At 45.8% G+C, this 26353-nt stretch overlaps 1 protein-coding gene across 11 annotated transcripts in view; it reads right to left on the bottom strand.

Moving 5' to 3' along the window:
* Positions 1-714: 714 nt before the first annotated feature.
* The window catches only part of ST3GAL5 (ST3 beta-galactoside alpha-2,3-sialyltransferase 5), a 44092-nt gene continuing 18453 nt past the window's right edge, over positions 715-26353 (bottom strand). For 3 of the 11 annotated variants that reach the window (XM_060278384.2, XM_088660618.1, XM_060278382.2), the window contains exons 2-7: positions 9409-9530; positions 7721-7835; positions 7012-7355; positions 6513-6699; positions 5954-6112; positions 715-4239 (exon numbers count right to left, since the gene is read on the bottom strand). In XM_060278384.2, the coding sequence (XP_060134367.2) occupies positions 3976-4239; positions 5954-6112; positions 6513-6699; positions 7012-7355; positions 7721-7835; positions 9409-9452 (1113 nt within the window). In that variant the 5' untranslated portion in view covers positions 9453-9530 and the 3' untranslated portion in view covers positions 715-3975. Of the gene's footprint in view, positions 4240-5953; positions 6113-6512; positions 6700-7011; positions 7356-7720; positions 7836-9408; positions 9531-10471; positions 10579-12615; positions 14008-14089; positions 14488-26353 lie in introns of those variants that run through there. The other 8 variants (XM_088660617.1, XM_060278386.2, XM_060278385.2 and 5 more) reach the window with 6 other exon arrangements.

The following is a 26353-nucleotide window of genomic DNA, read 5'->3' as shown; positions in this document are numbered from 1 at the left end:
TCCATCGTGCAATGTACTGAGACCCTTACTCCCCTTCAGTTAACCTGGTGCAGTGTTGGAGCCAGACCTGAGAGGTGAATTAAGAAAAATCCCAAGCCCTCTTTTGAGAATTAGGAACATGAGGAAGTTTGTTGTGTTTGTCATTGGGTTAATGTAATTCTTTCGGAAATTCAAAATACGGAACGTTTGTTTTATGTTATATTTAGTGACTGCCGGAGTAATCATCTTGAGACACTGGTATTAGGCAAGGACCTCTCTTTTATCCTCCCTCTGCCCTCCTTCACCTCAACAAATATATTAAGAAAATAAAAAAATTCCTTCAGTAGCACCTTAAAGACCAACTAAGTTTTTATTTTGGTATGAGCTTTCGTGTGCATGCACACTTCTTCAGATACCGTATCTGAAGAAGTGTGCATGCACACGAAAGCTCATACCAAAATAAAAACTTAGTTGGTCTTTAAGGTGCTACTGAAGGAATTTTTTTATTTTACTTCGATCCAGACCAACACGGCTACCTACCTATATTAAGAAAGACTACCTTCTTTGGATCACAGCTCATGTGTTTTAGCTGGATGTCTACTTTCCAATTAACAGATCTGATTCATTCAGAACTTGCTGTAAACCATTTGACAGAAGAGAAGACAACGGCTGTCTTCAGCATATATAAGCGGATATCAAGAACACACACCATCACTTTAACAAGCCAACTAAAAATTTGATGGAAATAACGTTTATTATTACCGATGCAATTCATACAAAAATTCATTAGTACTTAGGCCCCTCCAGACATCATTTCTTATTGCACACATTCACAATAATTTGTGCTTGCAATGCCAGTGAGGTGTAATGGTTGCAGTGTCAGTCTACTGTAGATAGAACCTGGGTTCAAATCCCCGCTTGGCCGTGGAGCTCACAGGATGGCTTTGCACCAGCTACTGCCTCTCAGCCCAACCTACCTCACAAGGCTGTTGTGGGAATTAATTGGGGAGGGGGAAAACCATGTACCACCTTCAGCTCCTTGGAGAAAAAGGCGGGACATCAATACAATAAAAATAAAAAATTGGGTGCAACTTTCAATATTGTTTCCACCTGCAAATGTTTTGGGGCGATCTTGCTGCTTCGTTTCCCAATCAGTGCATATCCTGCAATGTCCTGCTGAAATCCCATCACCTTTTATGCCACAAATGTTCTGGTTTATTTTTGTCCCACTTTGGCTGTGCTGGGGGAGGGACCAAAGCTGAGGGGCAGAAGGTCTGCCTTGCAAGCAGAAGGTCCCAGTTTCGACCCCCCGCATCTCCAGGTAGGGGCTGGGAGAGACTCGTGCCTGAAATGCTAGGACGGCTGAATGTTCTGCTCCTCAAATTCTTATTATATTAATTCAAGTATGATCTAAATTGGGTGCTTTCTTGCCGAGTGTGTCTAAATTGGGGGCAAACTCCTCTTAGGTGCGACACAAGCCAAATGAAGCCGGTCAGCATTCTGACTTCTTTTTCATTTGCAGATATAGCCAGGTCCTTGAACTTGATGAGATATTTGTTCAGTAAATTCAGGCTCTATTTGTTCAATAAATACAAGGGAAGATGCATGTACAGGGTTCCTCCCATTTATGTGTGTTCAATCTACACGCAGCTCTGGAAACCTGGATGTGGGGGGGGGGAGACCTAATGAGCCTCAGCAAAGTCTGCTGTGGCTCAGTCTCACGAGGAGACCCTCCCCAGAGCCCAAAGGGGACATCCTCTTTGGGCTCTGGGGAGGGTCTCCTCACAAGCCAGAGGCACAGCAGGGCTTTGCTGAGGCTCTCAGCTGACGTGCAGGAAAGTGGTGGTTCATGGGACACGTGACTCCCCATTTTATGCAATTTCCCTGATGGGTGCATGGGTTCAAAATGTAACTCCGCATAAATGGGGGAGTTGCTTGTATTAGCAAAACGTAAGACTGTATCATTAACCAGGCAGAGGGCCTTCTCGGTAGCGGCACCAGCCCTGTGGAACGCCTTCCCATCAGATGTCAATGAAATAAACAACTATCTGACTTTTAGAAGACATCTGAAGGTTTTAATGTTTTATCACAGTTTTAACATTCTGTTGGGAGCCACTCAGAGCGGCTGGGGAAACCCAGCCAGATGGGCAGGTTATTAATAATAATAATAATAATATCTACTCCTTCTCCACAAGCACTTTCAGCACTGATTGAGAAGAGTGCTCCATCAAGACTGCCCACCTCTTCCTTGTCCATGTTATGTTGTCAACCACCCCGTGATCTCCTGATGAAAGGTTGTCTATAAATTTAACAAATAATGATAACAGATAGCACCGAGCTAGATGGATCAATGGTGCGATTCTGTTTAAGGCAGCTTCTTATGCTCCTATTGCTCCTCTGGAGATCAATAACGTAGTGTTAGGGAAGCATCGCAGAACAACTAATAAAGCAGAACGCACCCACCATTAATGCACTATTAATGCGCCAAGAAAATGATGCAGAATATCCCTGCAATAAAAAAAAAAACCAGTCTGGAGGGGCCCTAGATCCTATGTTACCCATGAAAACTGGCACAGTGTCGCTCCTTGCTATAATATCAGGGCAATAACTTGAGAGGTCAACACTGTACTTTTACTGTATGCCAGGAACCACCACCCCCCACCCCTGGAAAACTGGGCTTCTCCCACATGATCTTCTGCAGGGGCTTCTCTTGTAGGAAGAAGCATCTCTACTGTGGGTCGCATCATGCCACCGGCACCACATGGGAAGCTCATCTTGATAGAAACCTTCTTCGTGAAATTACTATTTCGGACTACAGCAGCCAACGCGTAACAGTAAATACTCTTTCATTTGTTGTTCCTACATATGCCATCCTTAAACATTAGGACTGGGGAACTGCCAGCCCTCGAGACGTTGCTGGACTCCAACTCTTACCACTTGGTGTGAGGATGGTAAGAGGACGCTCGTTGGTGTGATGGTCCCTTGGCAGTGCCACTCTGCAATAGGGGTCATGGGCAGCAAAAAAAGAGGCGCCGATATCTTGCCTCTCCTCCTGTCCCCATCTACAGCTGCTAACAGATGCGTGCTCCAGAAAGAGGAGGGAGCTGTCTGGGTTTGTGATTCACAGCAACCACCCACATTGGGGGTGCCTGCCCCCCAAAACTCATGGGTCCACAGGTTTACCACGTTTGAAAGACATAATCTTATGGGAAGCTGCCATACCTCCCTAGGTAATGCATGACTTGGAAGGAGAGAAATACTTAACACCTAGCAAACACCTATAATACTGTAATACCAGGTTATCAAAATTGTTCTTATTTGCTTATTTCAAGGAAGTCAGCTTCTTCACAGTAGGACGGATTTCAAACAGCCCCAGCCCAGGTCGTGCTTGGTAATTATAAAAGGCCTTGGCCTCTAAATTGGGAGTAGGCGCTGCACTTTCTGGCCGTGTCACTGAAAAGGGGCTTTGAAACCCTTTGGCTCTGCAGTCTGGAGGAAGAATTAAAATGTCAGGAAAATGGTCTGTGGAAGGGAATGCAAGTGATCGCTTCACCCGGTAATGAGAGTCACTTCCATTTCCCAATATTCATGTTCTCTAATAATAATAATAAAATTTCACACATTTAAAAGTGCTGCAAGATGTTAGAATGCACACCAACTGAGAACTTTTTCCTTCATGAAATCAAGAAACACAGCTCTAGGCAACCTATATAATAAAAAGGTTCTGGGTCTCTTTCCAAACACTAAACCATTAAATATGCATTAAGGAAATTTAAATTACCCACAAAATCCTTGTGGGAAGCAAAACATTATTTTCATGTACATTAAAAAATACTTACCCAACTGAACATAAAATTAAAAAGGAAAGCAGCTGAACACAGTAATAAAAAGTCCTTTAGGGCATCTTGCAAGATGGAAACACTGAGAGTGCCTCCTTTGGGGAGGAGGAGCCTGCAGGAACACACAGAATCCAGTCTTTGGGCTTATTTTCAGTCACTAACTTGCCTTTCTGCAGAAGTCGCAATGTATTCCTCCACTGAGGTCTCTTACAATTCTCTCTTTTATCAGCTTCTGAAGAAATTTTGCTTCTGTAGTCACATTGTGCATTGTCTGGCCATTCATCGCAGCCATGCAAAGATTGTCAAAATAATGCAGTGGGGTGTTGGGTTGACTCAGATTGTATCCAAATCCAGCTATACTCACTTCGTCACATAAATGTGAGGCCAGGACCACTGCCATCACACCGATTGTAGGCACATTCTAAAGGGGAGGAAATTACATTCCCAAATTAGAGTATGCTTGTTATATTAGGGTGACAATGCCATATTACACACTACTGCTGAAAATCAACTAATCTATATATATATAAATCTAAACTGACCATGTCTGTTAGTACTGTATCCATGTTTCACCAAAACCGCTTGACCGCTTGCGTTCAAATTTTAACACAATGCCGCATGTGAATATGAGAGTAACCCCCTTACCGTTTTCAAAGACAGATGTCACATCTGTGCCAGGTAAAACTCCCCAAACCCCGTGTTTCAAAACACACCACTCAGACGAAAATGCATGCTGGGAAAAGAACCAGGTTGCAAACCAGTGCCCTCTAGCGGCGGCTACACTAGTACTGCACCTATAAAACATTCCCTCTCAACAGTACCTCGGCTCCCGTTTACATACTAGGCCGAAGCCTTTACAGTCTAGGTAGGCCAAATGGACGTGCTGACTCACCTGGGTGGGGGTTGGGAGGAGGAGGGCACGGGATAGGTCAGGACACAGTGGGACCAGTCACAGGAATGAGCTGGGGGGGAGGGGGCATGATACGTCATGGGACGGGACAGGTTGGGGGGAATCACAGGGAAAAGCTGGGGACTGGGGGGAAGAGGGGGCGGGATACATCATGGATCGCCACAGGATGGGGGGAATCACATGGATGAGCCACAGCAACGCGTGGCAGGGCCAGCTAGTTACTAATAAATATAGTAAAGGAATCAATCAATAGATCATCATCTTGTCCAAACACTGGCAACAAGAAGATTCCCTAGACTTAAGCCATGCTTGATATTCTTTGCTTGGTTTTAAAAAGAATAAAATCATGGAGAATGCGCATGCAATTATGAATTCTTATGCTATGTCTGAAGGAACATGAGATACTTTCTTGGCTGTTGCAATATTCTATTTTATTTGACCGTTTTTTGTTTTTGTTTTGAAACTGCAGTTTTACTGTGATCTATCGTTATTTATTGAATTTGTTTCTTTAGTTATCTAATGCCAAAGGCACCAGGTGACATCAATAAAAATTAGTTAAAGCCACCCAATGCAGTCAATGGCAACTAGTAAAGAAAGGAACAAAACCAACCACAGCAAACAAAGAAAACTAAAAACAATACCACCAGACTAACAATCACACTTTGATCAAGAATAAAAGTAAATGATGTTAAAGGTATTAGCTGATCATAGATTTGTAGAGCTGGAAGATGGCCAAAAGCTGCAAAATTGATTTGTCTTTCAGGTGTGACAAGACTCTTGCTTGTTTTTGTTGCGCAAGACTATCAAGGCCACACCTCTGGAAATTTATCAGCTTTGACAGGGAACACCCAGAGGAAGGAGCTGGTATGTAAATATTGTCAATAGATGAGAAATGTGTGTCTGTTGTGTGTTACATAAAAAAGTGCTTCCACCTCTATGTCTAATGGAACTTGTGCAAATTAAACAAATTGCAGTGGAATGGAAAATACCAGGTGAAAGTGTGAATGCAGGGTTCCCCAAACCTGGGTCTTCAACTGTTTCTGGACTACAATTCCCATCATCCCTAACCTCTGGTCCTGCTAGCTAGGGAGCTGTAGTCCTAAAACAGCTGGAGACCCAAGTTTGGGGAACCCTGGATTAAGGCATTTTCATGTATCCTTAACAATGACTGAACCGCAGCGGTAAAATGCCAGCATCTTCTTTCATCTGCAAAACATACACGCACCTTATCCCACCCCCATAACTTTGCTCGAGGTTCAGGGTACTCCAGAATATCCAAAGCCGTCTCTTTGACTATTAACGGGTTTAAGATGCGAATGTGTTTAGGTGGCACTGGTATTTTCTCGGCTACCTCCTTCCAAAAAAACAGCCGCACCCAGAGTGGCTACAAGAAAAAGAATATTAAAATGATTACAAAGTTTGGAATCCATAATATCCGCATAATACACACTTCCCAGGATTATGAGTCCTAATACAGTCTAATTTTCATTAGACCACTGTCTTCCCACTGCCTCTTAAGCAAACAGTGCAATACGTTCCATGAAACGGGATAGACATTTTCAGATTACGCAAACTTCCAAGAATTTTGAGCAGTAAGCATGAAAACCATATTGATTCTGGCAGTCCTGAGCTTTTAAAAAAAGCCTCTCAATGTTATTTACATAGGTAATATCAGGGCTCTTTTTCAGCCAGAACTCAGTTCTGGCACCCCTTTTTCTGGAAAGATAGCACTGGGTAACAGGAAACTCAAAAGTTGATAAGGTGTTTATATGGATATTACTTACAAGTGTTTCATTTTTCACCATTGCTTGAATCCAGTCAAAATCAACACTTTTAAACAAAACAGCAACAAATAAGCCATTTGGATAATACTCATGTTCAGATAAGGGGGCACCTTCTGGATATGTCATCCTTATGGTAGTTTTATTACCAACATCATCTGTGTATCCCTGAACTGGTGCATTATTTAACCTGTAAAGTAAAATAGATCACATGAATGAGTGCCCATCTTAATGAGTTTTGTAAAGACAAACTTAAAAGATCCCTCTGTAGTTCCTGCTTAACTACAATTTTAGATTCATTTTGAAACGGAAAAGCATAGTGACAATCACATTTTAAACGGTCGTAACTGGAAAACTACCGATCACAAACTGAGCACAGGAAGCACAAATCTAACAGAGGCTGGCGTTTTTTCAGCAAAGATCCTGAATTGCATTCACAGCTCTATGTTTCATTCAAAACCTTTAAGACAAAAGAGAGAGAGAGAGAGAGCGCAATATATACCTTATAACAATATCAAATTGGTTCAGGGCGTAGCCCAACTCCAGTCCATTAAGAACCCCTCCACTTCCAATGACAACACAGCGCTTACAAGCCTTCGATTGCAAGCTTTCCGGCAGGTCATATTCGGGTAAAAGTTCCAACAGGTCTTGAAGTTTTTCAGAAAACTTGTGAAATCCAAAGGGTGGTTCGTATTTGAAGATGGCTTCTTGCGAATTTATGTCTCTTCTTACAAATGGAAACGCATTCACACTGTACTTTTCCATAAATAATCTGCCCATCCCTTTCTTCACAAAAGATGGTCGGCACTCAGATTGAACAACTCGCTCCGCATACTTTTGTGCTCTCTAGAAGAAGAAGACACAGAAGTTAAGCTGTACAGTGGTACCTCAGTTTACGAACTTAATCCGTTCCGGAGGTCCGTTCTTAAACCGAAACCGTTCTTAAACCGAGGCGCACTTTCCCTAATAACGCCTCCCGCCGTCGATGGCCTTCCACCGTTTGGATTCCGTTCTTAGACCGAGGTAAAGTTCTCAAACCAAGACACTATTTCCGGTTTTGCGGAGTTTGTACACCAAATCGTTCTTAAACCGGACTGTTCTTAAACCGAGGTACATGCAGTCTTAGAAACTCAGGCATCTAAGCTAGGGGCCAGATGGCTCCTTAAAGCAGGGTTTAAAGTTGCATTTTTCAGTATGACATAATAACTAACCTTTGCGTGCTCAGGGTTGACATAATGAATTCTTGCCATGTCACATTCTTTGGAATGCAAGCTTAATTTGACCATGTAGACAAAGCAAAGGCCAATCACAACTAGGATGACATGCCTAAAAATAAAAGGGAGAAATTTTGTTATTTCTCTACAAGCATAATAGCACTAAAAGGTGTCCCATAAATGCGAGTAATATTTATTCGCAATTCAACACTAAGACGAAAATTACACATACTAATTAAATCAAGAAAGGCTTTCTTTCATTGTATATTTTTGTGTGTGCAATTTTCTAGAAATGGAAACTGGGCAACTTGAGAACAGTCCAAGAACAGTCAGAGTTGGCACACCAACTGAAGCTGGAAATGACCACTCCAAGCCACTGATGCCACCTGGGCCTCTAGCAACAGCAATGCACCTAGAAGCCCCCAAAACTATGCACCTGCTCGTTCAGGGAAAATCCAACTCCACTCAGAGCTGGTACACAAACCAATTCCCAGACTTGAGAACTGCTTGTCCATAGGGTCCCCCTATTCACCAACTTGCTTCCCTCTCCTGAGCATAGTAAAATTCACATCTAATATTAAGACTCCAGCTCTTGACACAAAAAACAGACCCAAACAGCAATCCAATGCACAATTACTGGGGATTAAGTCCCAATGAAATAAGCAGGACTTGAGTAAAAATGCAAAAGACTGTGCTATCAAAACCATTTGATTTACATTATGGACAACATACCGTATTTTTCCATGTGTAAGACGATGCTTTTTGCTTAAAATAACAGGCAAAAATTGGGTGTCATCTTATACACTTATAGTGAATGCAGAGGGGGGGACGTGCGGTTAATGGCAGCAGCAAGCAGGAGACTGGCAGTGGCAATTGGGCGGGTGATTGGTGGCTGCGGCAAGGCCTGCTGGTGATTGGCTGTGGCTGTGGCGATTGGGCAGGTAATTGGCAGCTGCGGCAAGTGGGCGGGTGGGCTGTTGGTGGTGGCGAGTGGGCAGACAATTGGCGGCTGCGGCGAGGTGTGCGATCGCCAGTGGCTTTGGCAAGCGATCGGCAGTGGCGGGCAGGCAGGTGAGCGATTGGCGGAAGTGACCTCCTCCACCCCACAAAAAAGCTAAACAACTTAATTTCTTAATTTTGGGTTAAAAAAAATAGGGGTTGTCTTATACATGGGGGCGTCTTATACACGGAAAAATATGGTAATCTGCCACTGGATTAAGGGCTTGTTCACAGTTCTGCTTGTCCAAGTGGTTTCCCCCTTGCCCCTCTCTTTTCCAAAGGAAAACCCGCTCTTTAGCGATAGATCAGAACAAATAGCAATTGGGACAAACCTGAATTGCCATTTTCTCCGACTGAGCGCTAAAGAGAGGTTTTCCCCCAGAGGAATGCAGTGGAAGAAGAGGAAGTGCAGATAAACCCTGAGTCTGAAAATAGTATTCAGAAAGCAGTGGAATAAATCAGAATCTTTTCGTAAGCAAAGCGCCACTTCTTTTTCCTTGTGCTTCCACTGAACCAAACATGGGTGGTGGTTTGTTTGTTTTTGAAACTTTCCAGGATTTAGTGGCAAATATAACTTTTAAAACAAATCCAGTAGTCAGGCTTTAACACCCTACCCCGTAAGGAGAAATAATAAACGAGATGTTAAGCAAGAATTTATGGCCGGTATCATAGACAGAGTCACTTACTTGAAAGTACCTTTTAAAAACCCACTTGGCCTTATCATCTTCATGTGCAGGTACCTTAGAGCATGGCGCAGAAGACAAGCATTCCCTTTTCAGGTTAATAGTGTGATCTTCACTCTGCATTGCTGCAAAGAGAAATCCCGTTAACAAGGTATTTATGTGCATTGCACTTTAAAAGAAAACACCCACCCACAGTAATTGACGGTTTCCTTCATGCAAGCAGTACCTCTTGCATTAGCTAAAAAACATGGCAGTAACATGGGGAAAGCTTAATTACAATTTTAGCTCAAAACACACCCTTTGATCATGAGGTTCTTACACTGCTGCAACATGCAAGAGGGCGCTGACCGAACAGGACTCAAGTCTCAGAGAAGATAAAATCCGTTAGAAAGTATTTAAAGACATCAGCAGAAGACCAGTGAATGAGACCAACTAGGTTTGTAGCCCAGTAGCACCTTAGAGACCAACTAGGTTTTTATGAAATATTATAATAATAGCAAACAGAAATCAACACCACATTATACATGAATGGATTCTGGAGAAGAAATAAGGAACAACATATACAACTAATGATTATATGGAAAACAAAATAAAATATGAATATTTTAACTATCAAGCTTAACTCAAAAGAGCAAAATTAACTATGCCTTAACCATTGCTGAATTCTACATTATCCTGCCTATCTCACCTACAGTGGTACCTCGGGTTGCGGACCCAATCTGTTCCGGGGTGCTGTCCGCACCCCGAAAAGTCCACAACCCGAGCGGCACTTCTGCGCATGCGCAAAGCATGCAGACACTTCTGCCCATGCACATGCGGTGAAACCTGGAAGCAAACACTTCCGAGTCCGCCGCGTTTGTAACTTGGAAAAACGCAACATGAGGTATGACTGTACATGACTTTTGGTTTAATAGAAATACTTTATTGTCACTGTACCACTTGTTTACTGTGTAAACAAGCACCACAATTCAAAAGCATCCATTCTTCGGCGATCAGCCTTCTTTATGTTCCAGCTCTCACTTCCATACATCACTACTGGGAAAACCACAGCTTTAACTATACGGACCTTTGTCGGCAAGGTGATGTCTCTGCTTTTTAAGATGCTGTCTAGGTTTGTCATTGCTTTTCTCCCAAGAAGCAGGCGTCTTTTAATTTCGTGACTGCTGTCACCATCTGCAGTAATCAAGGAGCCCAAGAAAGTAAAATCTCTCACTGCCTCCATTTCTTCCCCTTCTATTTGCCAGGAGGTGATGGGACCAGTGGCCATGATCTTGGTTTTCCTGAGTAAAGACGCTCCAGTCCGTTGCGTCTTTAAAGATTTTATTGTGCATACTATTTACAGTGCAGAGATAGCAGAAAACATGACCGCTTAGTCACTCTCAGAACCCGGCAATGGCGCCCATCGGCTTCGGGGCCAGCATAATAACTGGGGCACCCCGAAACGCCGCCCCTTCACCCTGCGTTTGGGCGCATGGCTCAATTCGGGCGTCAGAAGGAGCGGTGTCCCTTCTTCCCCACTCTGGCTGGGACGGTGCCTGGGCTCCAGCGCCTCCCTGAGCCATCCCTCCTCCCCTAGATGGTCAGAGTGGTGCAGGGGCTCCGATACATCGCTGAGCCCTTCTTCCACCATCTGTTCTCCAGAGCATTGCCAGGGCTCTGATGCCTCGCTGAGCCTTCCCCCTTCCATTCCGCTTTCCCTTGACCCGCTGCTAGTGCTGTCGCTGGGCGAAGTGCTGGTCAGGATGATGGGGGGAGGCTCCCTGTAGGGAGTCCCCCTGACATTTATATATCTGAGTTTCTAAGTCAGTAGGTGATTAACTCTTTAAAGGGGTTGACTGCGCACAGTACGAAACTTCCCTCGTCCTCCAGACAGTTAGCTATGTTTTTCCCTTAACACATTTCCCAGCAACTTCTGGGCTTTGAAGAGATCCACTTATGATTCCACTTTGCTGCTTTCCCCCTTTCTTAAAAAAAGGGGGGGGTATTTTCATTCTCTATGACTGCATTGCATCATACCCTCCACCTACTTTAAAGAGGTCAAGTGAATTTCACTGTGTGTTGTAAAGCTATCCAAGATCACTGACTAATAAAGGACCTAGAGAAATAAAATATCAATTGTCATAATGACAGGGGGCTATGTCTTCACCATTTCTTCTCAACCTACTATAACTGGGAGAGAAGATGGGGCACAAGCAACTTTCTATTAAGCCACCACCTGTTCATATGTGATGTCTTTGCACTTCTTTAAATTGCCCTTAAAGCAGCACTTCATCTGGGTGTGAGCTGCATATAACTCTCAGTTAAGGGTTTTGTCTCTCCTGTGAGCCTATAACTGCAAACACCCCCTGGAGGGTGTGCGTTCATAAGTCCCTGCATTCTGTGCATGAAATATACTGAAAACCTCCTCCTAGAAGAAAACCACCTAGTCAGGAGTGAAGTCCATGTTTTATCCTCACTGCAACAATATTGTCAAGAGATAACAGCAACTCCTCCTGTATAAGGAAGAACGAAAAGCTGTGTGTTCAGGACACAAGTTGACGCATTCAGGACCCAATGACTTCAACCGCTGAGAATCAAGCCTGCTTCTGCCTCCATAATCTTATCTCAGGTTCTGTTTCTTGAGCAGCTGGCTATTAAATTGTGCAGCCATGCCATGACCCTTATTTCATACCACCACCCACATTTGCCTGCTATCTCCACATCTTCACACTATTCCAGCACAAGGAAAACTATGCATTGCAGTTTATTTATTTTTTTAACAAGAGAGGCATCTGTGCAGCCTCATAGCTCACCCAAGAATTAACAGCGCCCAGACACCAGAGTATGCTACATTTTGAAAGGCAGTTATAAAAATGTCTGCCAGGTTCTCAAGTTCTGTTTTCATTAAAGTATTTTTAAATATATATTAGGCACGCATCATGCTTGCATTATTTGCAGAGTACTTCTAACTGCTGTTGTTTGAGCATGAATTAATATTTGCAACATGATACAGCTCTGACGCTATTCTAGAAGCCTTCGGCTTTTTCAAAGGACGATCTCTAAGTGTTTTAGCATAAATGCATTTTATATTTATCTATGAAATGTTTCCAAAGTTTGAAAGCAAATGCTAATAGGACAGTAATAAATTAAGAATGGAAAGGAAGCAATGGCAACTTCCTCATTAGAGGTGCCAAAATTCTGTTAACCCACCCAGTGCAAGCAAATACTTACCACTGTTCCATCTATTTTTAAAAACCAGGGTTAAAGGTAAAGGAACCCCTGAACATTAGGTCCAGTCGTGACCGACTCTGGGGTTGCGGCACTCATCTCCCGTTATTGGCCGAGGGAGCCAGCGTACAGCATGACCAAGCCGCTTCTGGTGAACCAGAGCAGCACATGGAAACACCGTTTACCTTCCCGCTGTAGTGGAACTTATTTATCTACTTGTACTTTGTACTTTGACGTGCTTTAGAACTGCTAAGTTGGCAATGTTAGCAGTACAGTATGTACTATGGTCCATGCTATGGTCCATGGGGTCACGAAGAGTCAGACACGACTAAACGACTAAACAACAACAAATGTTATAAACATGATGTACAGATGTACCGGTATTTCAACACCAGGATGCCAAAACCTTGACAATGGCTGTGTACACACTACCAGCTTAAAGGTCAGCGAGGTCATTTATTTTCACTGTATTTTAAATGCATTTGCACCCTTTTGTACACCCTGTTGTATCTACATCACTCACTGCATGTGAATGGCATGCAGAGATCAGCCAGGAATGCCTTTACCTAATGAGTAGTTCTCAATTCAAATCAAAGCTGATTGGGGTGGTGGGAATGTATCAAAATGCAGTATTTCACAAGAAACTACAGGATAGATATGGATTGTGGCTGACGTCGTGTATACAAGCTTTTCTAAGACAGCAGTGGGAGAACATAGGATGCAGAGTAAACAGAAATGTGTAGACAAGCAGTGTTAGAAATTCAAATATATAAGCTAGGAACCAAATGACCCCCTTAAACCAGGATGGAATGCCTAGTTGCCATTTTTGGGCCAGGTGACTCAAAAGTTCTATTTTCCACCAGAGGTCAGAGAGATAAACAACTACCTGACATTTAGAAAATACCTAAAGGCAGCCCTGTTTAGGGAAGTTTTTAATCTGTGATATTTTAATGTATTTTAATGTGTGTTGGAAGCCGCCCAGAGTGGCGGGGGAGACCCGGCCAGATGGGCAGGGGTACAAATAATAAATTATTATTATCATCATTCCGATTGTGCATATGAAATATAACGGATAGAATTCTACAGGATGTGAAAACAGTCCCGATCCAAGGATCCCCAGGCATCCACCTCCAGATGGTGGAGAGGGCAGGCACCATCCTGGCTCCCGGGCATCTTCACTTGGTCGCAAGCCGCCAATAGCCAGCTTGCAAGAGACACCTGGCGCCTGGCAAATTTTGAATGCTGTACACGGCCTCAGACACTGAGCTGATCCACGCATCATGGTAAGCCATGGTTTATGATAATAATAATTTATTATTTGTACTCCGCCCATCTGGCTGAGTCTCCCCAATCGAGTGTTAAAACAATACAGCTTTAAATATTTTATACCGTATCTTCCGGCGTATAAGACGACTGGGCATATAAGACGACCCCCCCAACTTTTCCAGTTAAAATATAGAATCTGGGATATACTCACCTTATAAGAAATACGAAAGACGACCCCCGACTTTTGAGAAGATTTTCCTGGGTTAAAAAGTAGTCTTATACGCAGGAATATACAGCACTTGCTTAAACAGGGCTGCCTTCAGATGTCTTTTAAAAATAGGATAGCTGCTTATTTCCTTGACATCTGATGGAAGGGTGTTCCACTAGTACCTTCCTGCTACTAAATCACTCCCATTCTGCTCCACCCTGTCTGCAGCCAGGCGCAATGAACCAAGAGCCTTGGCTTAGCTTTACATGTGAACCAGCACTTCCAGTTTTGTTGTACTCCAGACCATGAGCTACTCATTCGCAATAAACCACAATGCACAAACCAGTTCAGTTATTATTACTATTTTAGAACCAAGCAGTGTATAAATTTTATGAAATAAAGAAATAAATAAAATAAATATTCCCGCTTGGCAGTGCCTGGCAGAATGCTCCAAAATGGGGTGTTCTTAGGGTGGGGCTGAGCTGGGCATAATCTGCCTGCTCACCTTCTGCAGTAGCCGGACTGCAGAAGTGCGATAGCTCTGTTGTTCCACCAAAATGTTGCAGTGAGCAGTCTTTGCTGCTGCTACTGACTAACAAAGCAAGAAACGAGCAAATACGACTTGAGGGTTTCCTCAAATGTGCAAGATCTGTATCAGATAATGTGGTCTCTGCCCCTCAAAGCTTTACACCACAATACTGTATGGTAAGGCATTTAGCCTGAATGCTCTAAGACTGTTTCTTCTCCAATGATTTTTGTCTCACCGTTATGCTTGTGGTTACATCAAACACCACCAGTTTTGGAGACACCCATTATTTATTATTTATTTTATCTACATGTCTAACAATACTTTTAATGTGCACAATCACCACTTTCCTTGAAAATGTGAACTTTTTTAGATCTGACGTGCATTTCTTCAGAACAGAATGGTGGAAGAATACCATTCTATAAAACGAAAAAGGACTTGTACTTCAAAAGAACTAAATACACACACAGAGCAACCATTTAATTGCAGGTTTTACTCACACAAAAAGCGGCTATGAAGAGTGAAATGCTCACCGTGTGTTTCAGATATATCTTTATCAAGGAGGAAATAAATAAATAAGTAAATAAATAATTTATTATTTGTACCCTGCCCATCTGACTAAGTCTCCCCAGCCACTCTAGGCAGCTCCCAATCGAGTGTTAAAACAATACAGCATTAAATATTAAAAAACTTCCCTAAACAGGGCTTCCTTCAGATGTCTTTTAAAAATAGGATAGCTGCTTATTTCCTTGACATCTGATGGAAGGGTGTTCCACAGGGCGGGTGCCACTACCGAGATATTTATTCCTTCATGAAAACTTCAGAACTTAGAAGCTCTGTTTTTGTTTGTTTGTTTGTTCTACTGTTATTTTAATAGCTGTCTTTGGTGTGTGTTCCCCCGCCCCCTTTTTGCTGAATTCAGAGGCCAGGCTGCTCACGGTTTGAGCATATACCTATCCTGGCCCAACTGCACTCACTGCCAATTAGCTTCTGGGCCCAATTCAAAGTACTGGATTTGACCTATAAAGCCTTAAACGGCTCAGGACTGCAATTCCTCAAGTACCACCTCTCTCCATATAAACCGTCCTGGACAGATAATAATCGGAGGCCCTCCTTTGTGTGCCTCCTTCGCGAGAGGTCCGGATGGCAGAAACATGAGAACGGGCCTTTTCTGTCGCGGCTCCCCGTTTGTGGAATGCTCTCCCCAGGGAGGTTCGCCTGGCACCTTCATTATACCGTATATACCTTTAGGTATCAGGCAAAAACGTTCCTCTTCAACCAGGCTGAATAACATCCTATATCCTTTTACATGCATTTGGTGGGACGGGGAATATTGTTTTGTTCTTGTTCTTGTTTTTATTATGTATTTTGTGGGTTTTTCCTTGTATTTTTAAGCTGAGATCTACAGATGAAGGAGAGTATACAAACGTAATTAATTCTGGAATCATAGAATCATAGAGTTGGAAGAGACCACAAGGGCCATCCAGTCCAACCCCCTGCAGAGCAGGAAACACCATCAAAGCATTCTTGACATATGAGGCCTGTCAAGCCTCTGCTTAAAGACCTCCAAAGAAGGAGACTCCACCACACTCCTTGGCAGCAAATTCCACTGCCAAACAGCTCTTACTGTCAGGAAGTTCTTCCTAATGTTTAGGTGGAATCTTCTTTCTTGTAGTTTGAATCCATTGCTCCGTGTCCGCTTCTCTGGAGCAGCAGAAAACAATCTTTCTCCCTCCTCTATATGACATCCTTTCATATATTTGAACATGGCTATCATATCACCCCTTAACCTTCTCTTCTCCAGGCTAAACATACCCAGCTCCCTAAGCCGTTCCTCATAAGGCATCGTTTCCAGGGCTTTGACCACTTTGGTTGCCCTCTTCTGGACACGTTCCAGCTTGTCAGTATCCTTCTTGAACTGTGGTGCCCAGAACTGGACACAGTACTCCAGGTGAGGTCTGACCAGAGCAGAATACAGTGGTACTATTACTTCCCTTGATCTAGATGGTACAGTATACTCCTATTGATGCAGCCCAGAATTGCATTGGCTTTTTTTAGCTGCTGCATCACACTGCTGACTCATGTCAAGTTTGTGGTCTACCAAGACTCCTAGATCCTTTTCACATGTACTGCTCTCAAGCCAGGTGTCACCCATCCTGTATTTGTGCCTTTCATTATTTTTGCCCAAGTGTAGTACTTTACATTTCTCCTTGTTAAAATTCATCTTGTTTGCTTTGGCCCAGTTGTCTAATCTGTTAAGGTCATTTTGAAGTGTGATCCTGTCCTCTGGGGTATTAGCCACCCCTCCCAATTTGGTGTCATCTGCAAACTTGCTCAGGATGCCCTCAAGCCCATCATCCAAGTCATTGATAAAGATGTTGAATAAGACTGGGCCCAAGACAGAACCCTGTGGCACCCCACTAGTCACTACTCTCCAGGATGAAGAGGAGCCATTGGGTTCTGTCAGTCAGCCAGTTACAAATCCACTGAATGGTAGCATTGCCTAGCCCGCATTTTACCAGCTTCTTTACAAGAATATCATGGGGCACCTTGTCAAAGGCCTTGCTGAAATCAAGATAGGCTACATCCACAGCGTTCCCTTCATCTACCAGGCTTGTAACTCTGTCAAAAAATGAGATCAGATTAGTCTGACATGACTTATTTTTCAGAAACCCATGCTGACTTTTAGTGATCACAGCGTTTCCTTCTAGGTGTCAAGTTTGCTTAATGATCTGCTCTAGAATCTTTCCTGGTATTGATGTCAGGCTGACTGGGCGGTAATTAATCATTATAATAATAATGGCTAGGTGCCCTAACCTACTTAAAGCATTTTTTACCCAGTAGAGGCTGGTCCACCAGAGTGAATGGGCCACTACCTCACCCATCTCAGCCTGCCCTCTGCCTGCCTATACCTGCCTTCCTTCTTACACCCAAGTCCAGGGGGTAGCACTGCCTATCGGTTTTCTCTTCCTCTGCCTCAGCGCTGCCCTCAAAGAACTTCAACGGAGAGAAAGATGGGGAGAAAACTGAAATGAGTTGACTCTGCCTTGAGTTCTAATGGGCTTTATTAGAAAAAGCTCCCTGAGTGGCGTACGAAAGCCACAATTCAGTTCTTGTCTTCAGCCTTAAAGGTAAAGGGACCCCTGACCCTTAGGTCCAGTTGCGGATGACTCTGGGGTTGCAGCGCTCATCTCACTTTACTGGCCGAGGGAGCCAGCGTACAGCTTCCGGGTCACGTGGCCAGCATGACTAAGCCGCTTCTGGCGAAACCAGACCAGCGCACAGAAATGTCGTTTACCTTCCCACCGGAGCGGTACCTATTTATCTACTTGCACTTTGACGTGCTTTTGAACTGCTAGGTTGGCAGGACCTGGGACTGAGCAACGGGAGCTCACCCCATTGTGGGGATTCGAACCGCCGACCTTCTGATCGGCAAGCCCTAGGCTCAGTGGTTTAACCCACAGCGCAGCCTTAGGAATCTAAAAAACAGAAGACACATGAAAATGGGGTAGGGGTGAGGGAGGAAGAAAGAGGCAAGCTCAGGCACCAGTTCTTAAAGGTTCCAGTTCGTTTATTTGCACATTTATAGTGCATGTATAATGAAAGGGTTGGTGCTGTGTTGTTTTTACTGTAATTATTTGTATGGTTTTAATAGATATATTGTTCTACCATTGTTAAGACTGTGACTGTCAGCACTTTCAATATGTACAGTACACTTCTCTTCTGCAGCTTTAAAAAACTCACTTGGTGGTAGAAATTGGCATATGAGGCTTGTATGCAAGGCCAATTTTTTCCTGAACCCTGTTCCACAATGCCAATCCAGTCACCATCTTGAGCAAATGCAATACTCCACTCATATGCAACTGTTCTTTTAATTAATAAAATGGGTGTTATAAAGGTCACAAGGCCTGCGGGTGGAATTTATGCTTTTCATTCTGAACCAGGGCAAAGTGTAGGTTGAGTGTATTCTGAAAGGGGCTGGATGGCCATCTAATTTATCATGGATACTTTAGATGACATTCCGGCATTGCAGGGGTTGGACTTGAGAGTCCCTCCCAACTCTGTGATTCTAATAAAGAGTTTTAATTTAATTGGATTTTAATTATTGCTCCCCCCCTATGTTTTTAACTGTTCTTATTTTTATCTGCAAGCCACCTTATTTTCCTGTATAATAATAATAATAATAAATTTTTATTTATACCCCGCCCTCCCCAGTCAAAAACTGGGCTCAGGGTGGCTGACACCAACAGAATCACAATAAAACATAAAAACAATTAATTAAAATACAGATTAAAATACAGTGTTAAAATTTAAAGTGCAGCCTCATTTCAAGTAGTCCATAAGTCCAAGCCACGAGGGAGGAAACACAGGGGTCAGGCTGAGTCTAACCCAAAGGCCAGGCGGAACAGCTCTGTCTTGCAGGCCCTGCGGAAAGATGACAAATCCCGCAGGGCCCTGGTCTCCTGGGAAAGAGCGTTCCACCAGGTTGGGGCCAGTACTGAAAAGGCCCTGGCTCTAGTAGAGGCCAATCTAGCCATCTTATGACTCGGGATCTCCAGAATATTATTGTTTGTGGACCTTAAGGTCCTCCGTGGGGCATACCAGGAGAGGCGGTCCCGTAGGTACGAGGGTCCCAAGTCGCATAGGGCTTTAAAGGTCAAAACCAGCACCTTAAACCTGATCCTGTACTCCACCGGGAGCCAGTGCAGCTGGTAAAGCACTGGATGAATGTGATCCCGTGGCCGGGACCCTGTAAGGAGCCTCGCCGCGGCATTCTGCACCCGCTGGAGTTTCTGGGTCAGCTTTAAGGGCAGCCCCGCGTAGAGCGAGTTACAATAGTCAAGCCTGGAGGTGATCTTCGCATGGATCACTGGGAAAAAGGTAGATTACAAAGGAGGAGGAGGCGGAGAACCACCAGAACGGCTTACAGTAGGCAAAAAACTTTTTTTTTTTTTTGAAAAACAGTACGTATAGGAGAGACAGGGCCAGAATTCTAAAAATTCTAACAACTGGCTGGGATAGAAACAATTCATGTAGCCTGATGCAATGACTGCAGCTTGAAAGAATGACAGCTTATATGCAACCAAAGAGAGATGGAATAGTGCTGCTTATTTTTTCTACCTCATGATTTCTGGTGGAAGAGGAGATCTGTAACCCCACTCTCCTCTCAAACTTCTCACCCCCCCTAGAATCTGGAAGAGGGGCCAAAAATATTGTATATAAATACAGTACAGAAGTTCAGAAAGCCTGATTTAGTCTCCGACTATACCGAAACTATTATCCAACTCACACAAACCTGTTAAAATTCTCCGGAGCAAAACACTGAATAGTAAAACTGCATTCACTAAGCCGCACCTTCTGATTCTGGGATTTTATTTTCATGAACCATCACCGTCATTAAGATAGTGCTTTGCCGATGTAATTTCATAAAAAATACTGAAATTGCTGATCGTGCATATTTTTTGGGGGGGGGGAATAGTTGCAAAGCAAGTGAGGGAAAGGGTCAGCAGATTAGAATGAAAAAAAGACAGATGCCAGATGGGCATGAAAGGAGATCACAGATCTATATCACTGGCCACATGCCAGCCAAATACAGTACAGGAGAGGGTCAGGGTAAAACGCGGATCCAGATGATTTTAAACGGATCCTCATGAATTCATATGATTTTTTCATTCAAATAAAAAAACAACACCATGATATTGTAGAGTATGTCTTAGTCTGTAGGCAGCACCAAAAAAATCATGCATCCACTGTTTCGTGCGGCCACAATGACACAAAAACGTGGTTAAAAACCACGGATCCTCATGGATCCTCATGATTTCTGCATTGGGCCACCGCGAACTCACTGTCAAATCACATATCATGCCCAGGGGCACAGCCTGCACCACAAAAATCAAGGATCCACAGCTTCCTGGCGACACCGTGGCCCAAAAACGTGGTTTTGAAGCACGGATCCTCACGAATCTTCACCTTTTTGCATGCCCCCCCCCAAATTCACCCTCAAATCACATATCATGACCAGGGGTACAGCCTGCACCACAAAAAATCAAGGTTCCACAGCTTCCTGGCGACACCGTGGCTCAAAAACGTGGTTTTGAAGCACGGATCCTCACGGATACTAACCTTTTTGCATGCCCCCCCAAATTCACCCTCAAATCACATATCATGGCCAGGGGTACAGCCTGCACCACAAAAATCAAGGATCCACAGCTTCCTGGCGACACCGTGGCCCAAAAACGTGGTTTTGAAGCACGGATCCTCACGAATCTTCACCTTTTTGCATGGGTCCCCCCCCAATTCACCCTCAAATCACATATCATGGCCAGGGGTACAGCCTGCACCACAAAAATCAAGGATCCACAGCTTCCTGGCGACACCGTGGCCCAAAAACGTGGTTTTGAAGCACGGATCCTCGCGAATCTTCACCAATTTGCATGGAGCCCCCCCAAATTCACCCTCAAATCACATATCATGGCCAGGGGTACAGCCTGCACCACAAAAATCAAGGATCCACAACTTCCCGGCGACACCGTGGCCCAAAAACGTGGCTTTGAAGCACGGATCCTCACGGATCCTCGCGAATCTTCACGTATTTGCATGGAGCCCCCCCAAATTCACCCTCAAATCACATATCATGCCCAGGGGTACAGCCTGCACCACAAAAATCAAGGATCCACAGCTTCCCGGCGACACCGTGGCCCAAAAACGTGGTTTGGAAGCACGGATCCTTGCGAATCTTCACCTATTTGCATGGGACCCGCCCAAATTCACCCTCAAATAACATATCATGGCCAGGGGTACAGCCTGCACCACAAAAATCAAGGATCCACAGCTTCCTGGCGACACCGTGGCCCAAAAACGTGGTTTTGAAGCACGGATCCTCGCGAATCTTCACCAATTTGCATGGAGCCCCCCCAAATTCACCCTCAAATCACATATCATGGCCAGGGGTACAGCCTGCACCACAAAAATCAAGGATCCACAACTTCCCGGCGACACCGTGGCCCAAAAACGTGGCTTTGAAGCACGGATCCTCACGGATCCTCGCGAATCTTCACGTATTTGCATGGAGCCCCCCCAAATTCACCCTCAAATCACATATCATGCCCAGGGGTACAGCCTGCACCACAAAAATCAAGGATCCACAGCTTCCTGGCGACACCGTGGCCCAAAAAAGGGGTTTTGAAGCACGGATCCTCACGAATCTTCACCTTTTTGCATGGGGCCCCCCCAAATTCACCCTCAAATCACATATCATGGCCAGGGGTACAGCCTGCACCACAAAAATCAAGGTTCCACAGCTTCCTGGCGACACCGTGGCTCAAAAACGTGGTTTGGAAGCACGGATCCTCACGGATACTAACCTTTTTGCATGCCCCCCCCCAAATTCACCCTCAAATCACATATCATGCCCAGGGGTACAGCCTGCACCACAAAAATCAAGGTTCCACAGCTTCCTGGTGACACCGTGGCCCAAAAACGTGGTTTGGAAGCACGGATCCTCGCGAATCTTCACCTATTTGCATGGAGCCCCCCCAAATTCACCCTCAAATCACATATCATGCCCAGGGGTACAGCCTGCACCACAAAAATCAAGGATCCACAGCTTCCCGGCGACACCGTGGCCCAAAAACGTGGTTTTAAAGCACGGATCCTTGCGAATCTTCACCTATTTGCATGGGACCCGCCCAAATTCACCCTCAAATCACATATCATGCCCAGGGGTACAGCCTGCACCACAAAAATCAAGGATCCACAGCTTCCTGGTGACACCGTGGCCCAAAAACGTGGTTTGGAAGCACGGATCCTCGCGAATCTTCACCTATTTGCATGGAGCCCCCCCAAATTCACCCTCAAATCACATATCATGCCCAGGGGTACAGCCTGCACCACAAAAATCAAGGATCCACAGCTTCCCGGCGACACCGTGGCCCAAAAACGTGGTTTTAAAGCACGGATCCTTGCAAATCTTCACCTATTTGCATGGGACCCGCCCAAATTCACCCTCAAATCACATATCATGCCCAGGGGTACAGCCTGCACCACAAAAATCAAGGATCCACAACTTCCCGGCGACACCGTGGCCCAAAAACTTGGTTTTGAAGCACGGATCCTCACGGATCCTCGCGAATCTTCACCTATTTGCATGGAGCCCCCCCAAATACATCCTCAAATCACATATCATGCCCAGGGGTACAGCCAGCACCACAAAAACCCAAGGATTCACAGCGTCCTGGCGACACCGTGGCCCAAAAACGTGGCTTTGAAGCACGGATCCTCAAGAATCTTCACCTTTTTGCATGGCCCCCACCCCAAATCTCCCTCAAATAACATATCATGCCCAGGGGTACAGCCTGCACCACAAAAATCAAGGATCCACAGCGTCCTGGTGACACTGTGGCCGAAAAACGTGGTTTTGAAGCACGGATCCTTGCGAATCTTCACCTATTTGCATGGGACCCGCCCAAATTCACCCTCAAATCACATATCATGCCCAGGGGTACAGCCTGCACCACAAAAATCAAGGATCCACAGCGTCCTGGCGACACCGTGGCCCAAAAACATGGTTTTGAAGCACGGATCCTTGCGAATCTTCACCTATTTGCATGGGACCCGCCCAAATTCACCCTCAAATCACATATCATGCCCAGGGGTACAGCCTACACCACAAAAATCAGGGATCCACAGCATCCTGGCGACACCGTGGCCCAAAAACGTGGGTGTGAAGCACGGATCCTCACGAATCTTAACCTATTTGCATGGGGGCCCCCCAAATTCAGCCTCAAATCTCATATCATGCCCAGGGCACAGCCTGCAACACAAAAATCAAGGATCCACAGCTTCCTGGCGACACTGTGGCCCAAAAACATGGTTTGGAAGCACGGATCCTCGCGAATCTTCACCTATTTGCATGGAGCCCCCCCAAATTCACCCTCAAATCACATATCATGGCCAGGGGTACAGCCTGCACCACAAAAATCAAGGATCCACAGCTTCCCGGCGACACCGTGGCCCAAAAACATGGTTTGGAAGCACGGATCCTTGCGAATCTTCACCTATTTGCATGGGACCCGCCCAAATTCACCCTCAAATCACATATCATGGCCAGGGGTACAGCCTGCACCACAAAAATCAAGAGTCCACAGCTTCCTGGCGACACCGTGGCCCAAAAACGTGGTTTGGAAGCACGGATCCTTGCGAATCTTCACCTATTTGCATGGAGCCCCCCCAAATCCACCCTCAAATCACATATCATGGCCAGGGGTACAACCTGCACCACAAAAATCAAGGATCCACAGCTTCCTGGCGACACCGTGGCCCAAAAACGTGGTTTGGAAGCACGGATCCTCGCGAATCTTCACCTATTTGCATGGAGCCCCCCCAAATTCACCCTCAAATCACATATCATGCCCAGGGGTACAGCCTGCACCACAAAAATCAAGGATCCACAGCTTCCCGGCGACACCGTGGCCCAAAAACGTGGTTTGGAAGCACGGATCCTTGCGAATCTTCACCTATTTGCATGGGACCCGCCCAAATTCACCCTCAAATAACATATCATGCCCAGGGGTACAGCCTGCACCACAGAAATCAAGGATTCACAGCGTCCTGGCGACACCGTGGCCCAAAAATGTGGCTTTGAAGCACGGATCCTCACGGATCCTCGCGAATCTTCACCTTTTTGCATGAGGCCCCCCCAAATTCACCCTCAAATCACATATCATGCCCAGGGGCACAGCCTGCACCACAAAAATCAAGGATCCACAGCTTTCTGGCGACACCAAGGTTAAAAAACGTGAACGGCAGAAGATGAAAATATTGACAGATTAAGTACCGTGTTTCTCACATTTTAAGACACTGCCTTAAATTTATTTTACTGAAGAAAATAAGCCTATGGCTTATTTTTGGGGTGTCTTATTTTAAAAAATTACCTCCTCTTCCTCCTGCGGCTTGGCGCCCGGAACTTGCTGCTGTTGCTGCTGCAGCTGCACTGCTGGGTGCTTTGTTGGCGCTTCAGCAGGGCACGCTGCTGGGTCCTGCTGGGTCGAGGCTCCAAGTGGTACACGCTGTGGCTTTTGCCAGGTCCCGCCCCCGGGGTCGGGGCGCGGCGCGTGCTGCAGCTCTTGCCACGTCCCGCCACCGGGTTGGAGCTCGGCAAAGCATGCACTGCTGCCTTTGCAGGCTCCCGCTCCGTCGGGGCTCGGCAAAGCGCTTGCTGCTGCCTTTGCTGGCTCTCGCTCCATCGGCTCCTGACCCAGCGGGACCTGGCAAGGGTAGCAGCGCGCGCAGCGCTGCGCCCCGACCCAGCAGGAGCCGGCAGAAACAGCAGCACGCGCTTTGCCGGCTCCCACTCAGTCGGGGCTCGGCAAAGCGCGTGCTGCTGCTCTTGCCGGGTCCCGCTGGGTCAGGATTTGGCGTGGGGCACGCTGCGGGTCACGCAGGGTCCTGCTGGGTCGGGGCTCAGCGCGGGGCGTGCTGCAGCTTCTGCCGGCTCCCGCTGCATCTGAGCACGCGGCGCACGTTGCACATCCGCTTCCGGCAAGGACTGGCAAGACTTTCTTCACCGCCTCTATTACACCTGCAGAAAACAGCAGCAGGAGACTTTTTCAGGTGGTTCGCAGTTTAGTGGAACCACCTGCTCCATCGGGGCCCAGTACGGGCCCCATGATCTCCTGCACTGGACTGTCTAGTCCAGTTGCGTGGGATCAATTCCATTCTGTTACCTCCGAGGATGTGGACAGGCTGCTTGGACGAGTGAAACCAACCACCTGTTTCCTTGATCCTTGCCCATCCTGGCTTATAAAAGCTAGCTGGGAAGGGCTGGGTGATGGGCTTTGCGGGTTGGTGAATGCTTTTCTCTGTGAGGCAGCCTTCCCAGACCCGCTGAAAGAGGCGGTTATTAAACCGCTTCTTTAAAAACCATCTTTAGATGCGGCCAATATGGCCAACTATCGCCCAGTCTCAAATCTTCCATTCTTGGGCAAGGTGATTGAGCGAGTGGTTGCTGAACAATTCCAGGCACACCTGGAAGAAGCGGACCATTTGGATCCCTTCCAGTCGGGATTCAGGCCTCATCATGGGACTGAAACTGCCTTGGTCGCACTGGTTGATGATCTCCAGCGGGCTGGGGACAAAGGTGAGAGCTGTTTCCTAGTTCTGCTGGATCTCTCAGTGGCTTTTGACACCATCAACCATAACATCCTTCTGGACTGTCTAGAGGGGTTGGGAGCTGGGGGCACTGTCATACAGTGGTTCCGCTCCTTCCTCCTGGGCCGTGTTCAGAGAGTGGTGGTGGGGGATGAGTGTTTGGACCCCTGGGCTCTCACTTGTGGGGTCCCTCAGGGCTCTGTCCTCTCCCCCATGCTTTTTAACATCTACATGCAGCCGCTGGGAGAGATCATCAGGGGGTTTGGGCTGGGTGTTCATCAGTATGCAGATGACACCCAGCTCTACCTCTCTTTTAAATCTGAACCAGTGAAGGCGGTGAAGGTCCTGTGTGAGTGCCTGGAGGCGGTTGGAGGATGGATGGCGGCTAACAGATTGAGGTTGAATCCTGACAACACAGAAGTACTGGTTGTGGGGGACAGGAGGCGGGCAGGTGTGGAGGACTCCCTGGTCCTGAATGGGGTAATCGTTCTGCCCGGACACTGAGGTCCAGTACCGAAGGCCTTCTGGCGGTTCCCTCGTTGCAAGAAGCCAAGTTGCAGGGAACCAGGCAGAGGGCCTTCTCGGTGGTGGCG

This window comes from Zootoca vivipara, chromosome Z1 (genome assembly GCF_965207765.1).
Source record: "Zootoca vivipara chromosome Z1, rZooViv2.hap1.1, whole genome shotgun sequence".
NCBI lineage: Eukaryota > Metazoa > Chordata > Lepidosauria > Squamata > Lacertidae > Zootoca > Zootoca vivipara.
The sequence above is the reverse complement of the archived record's forward strand: the minus strand, read 5'-3'. Positions and strand labels throughout refer to the sequence as shown.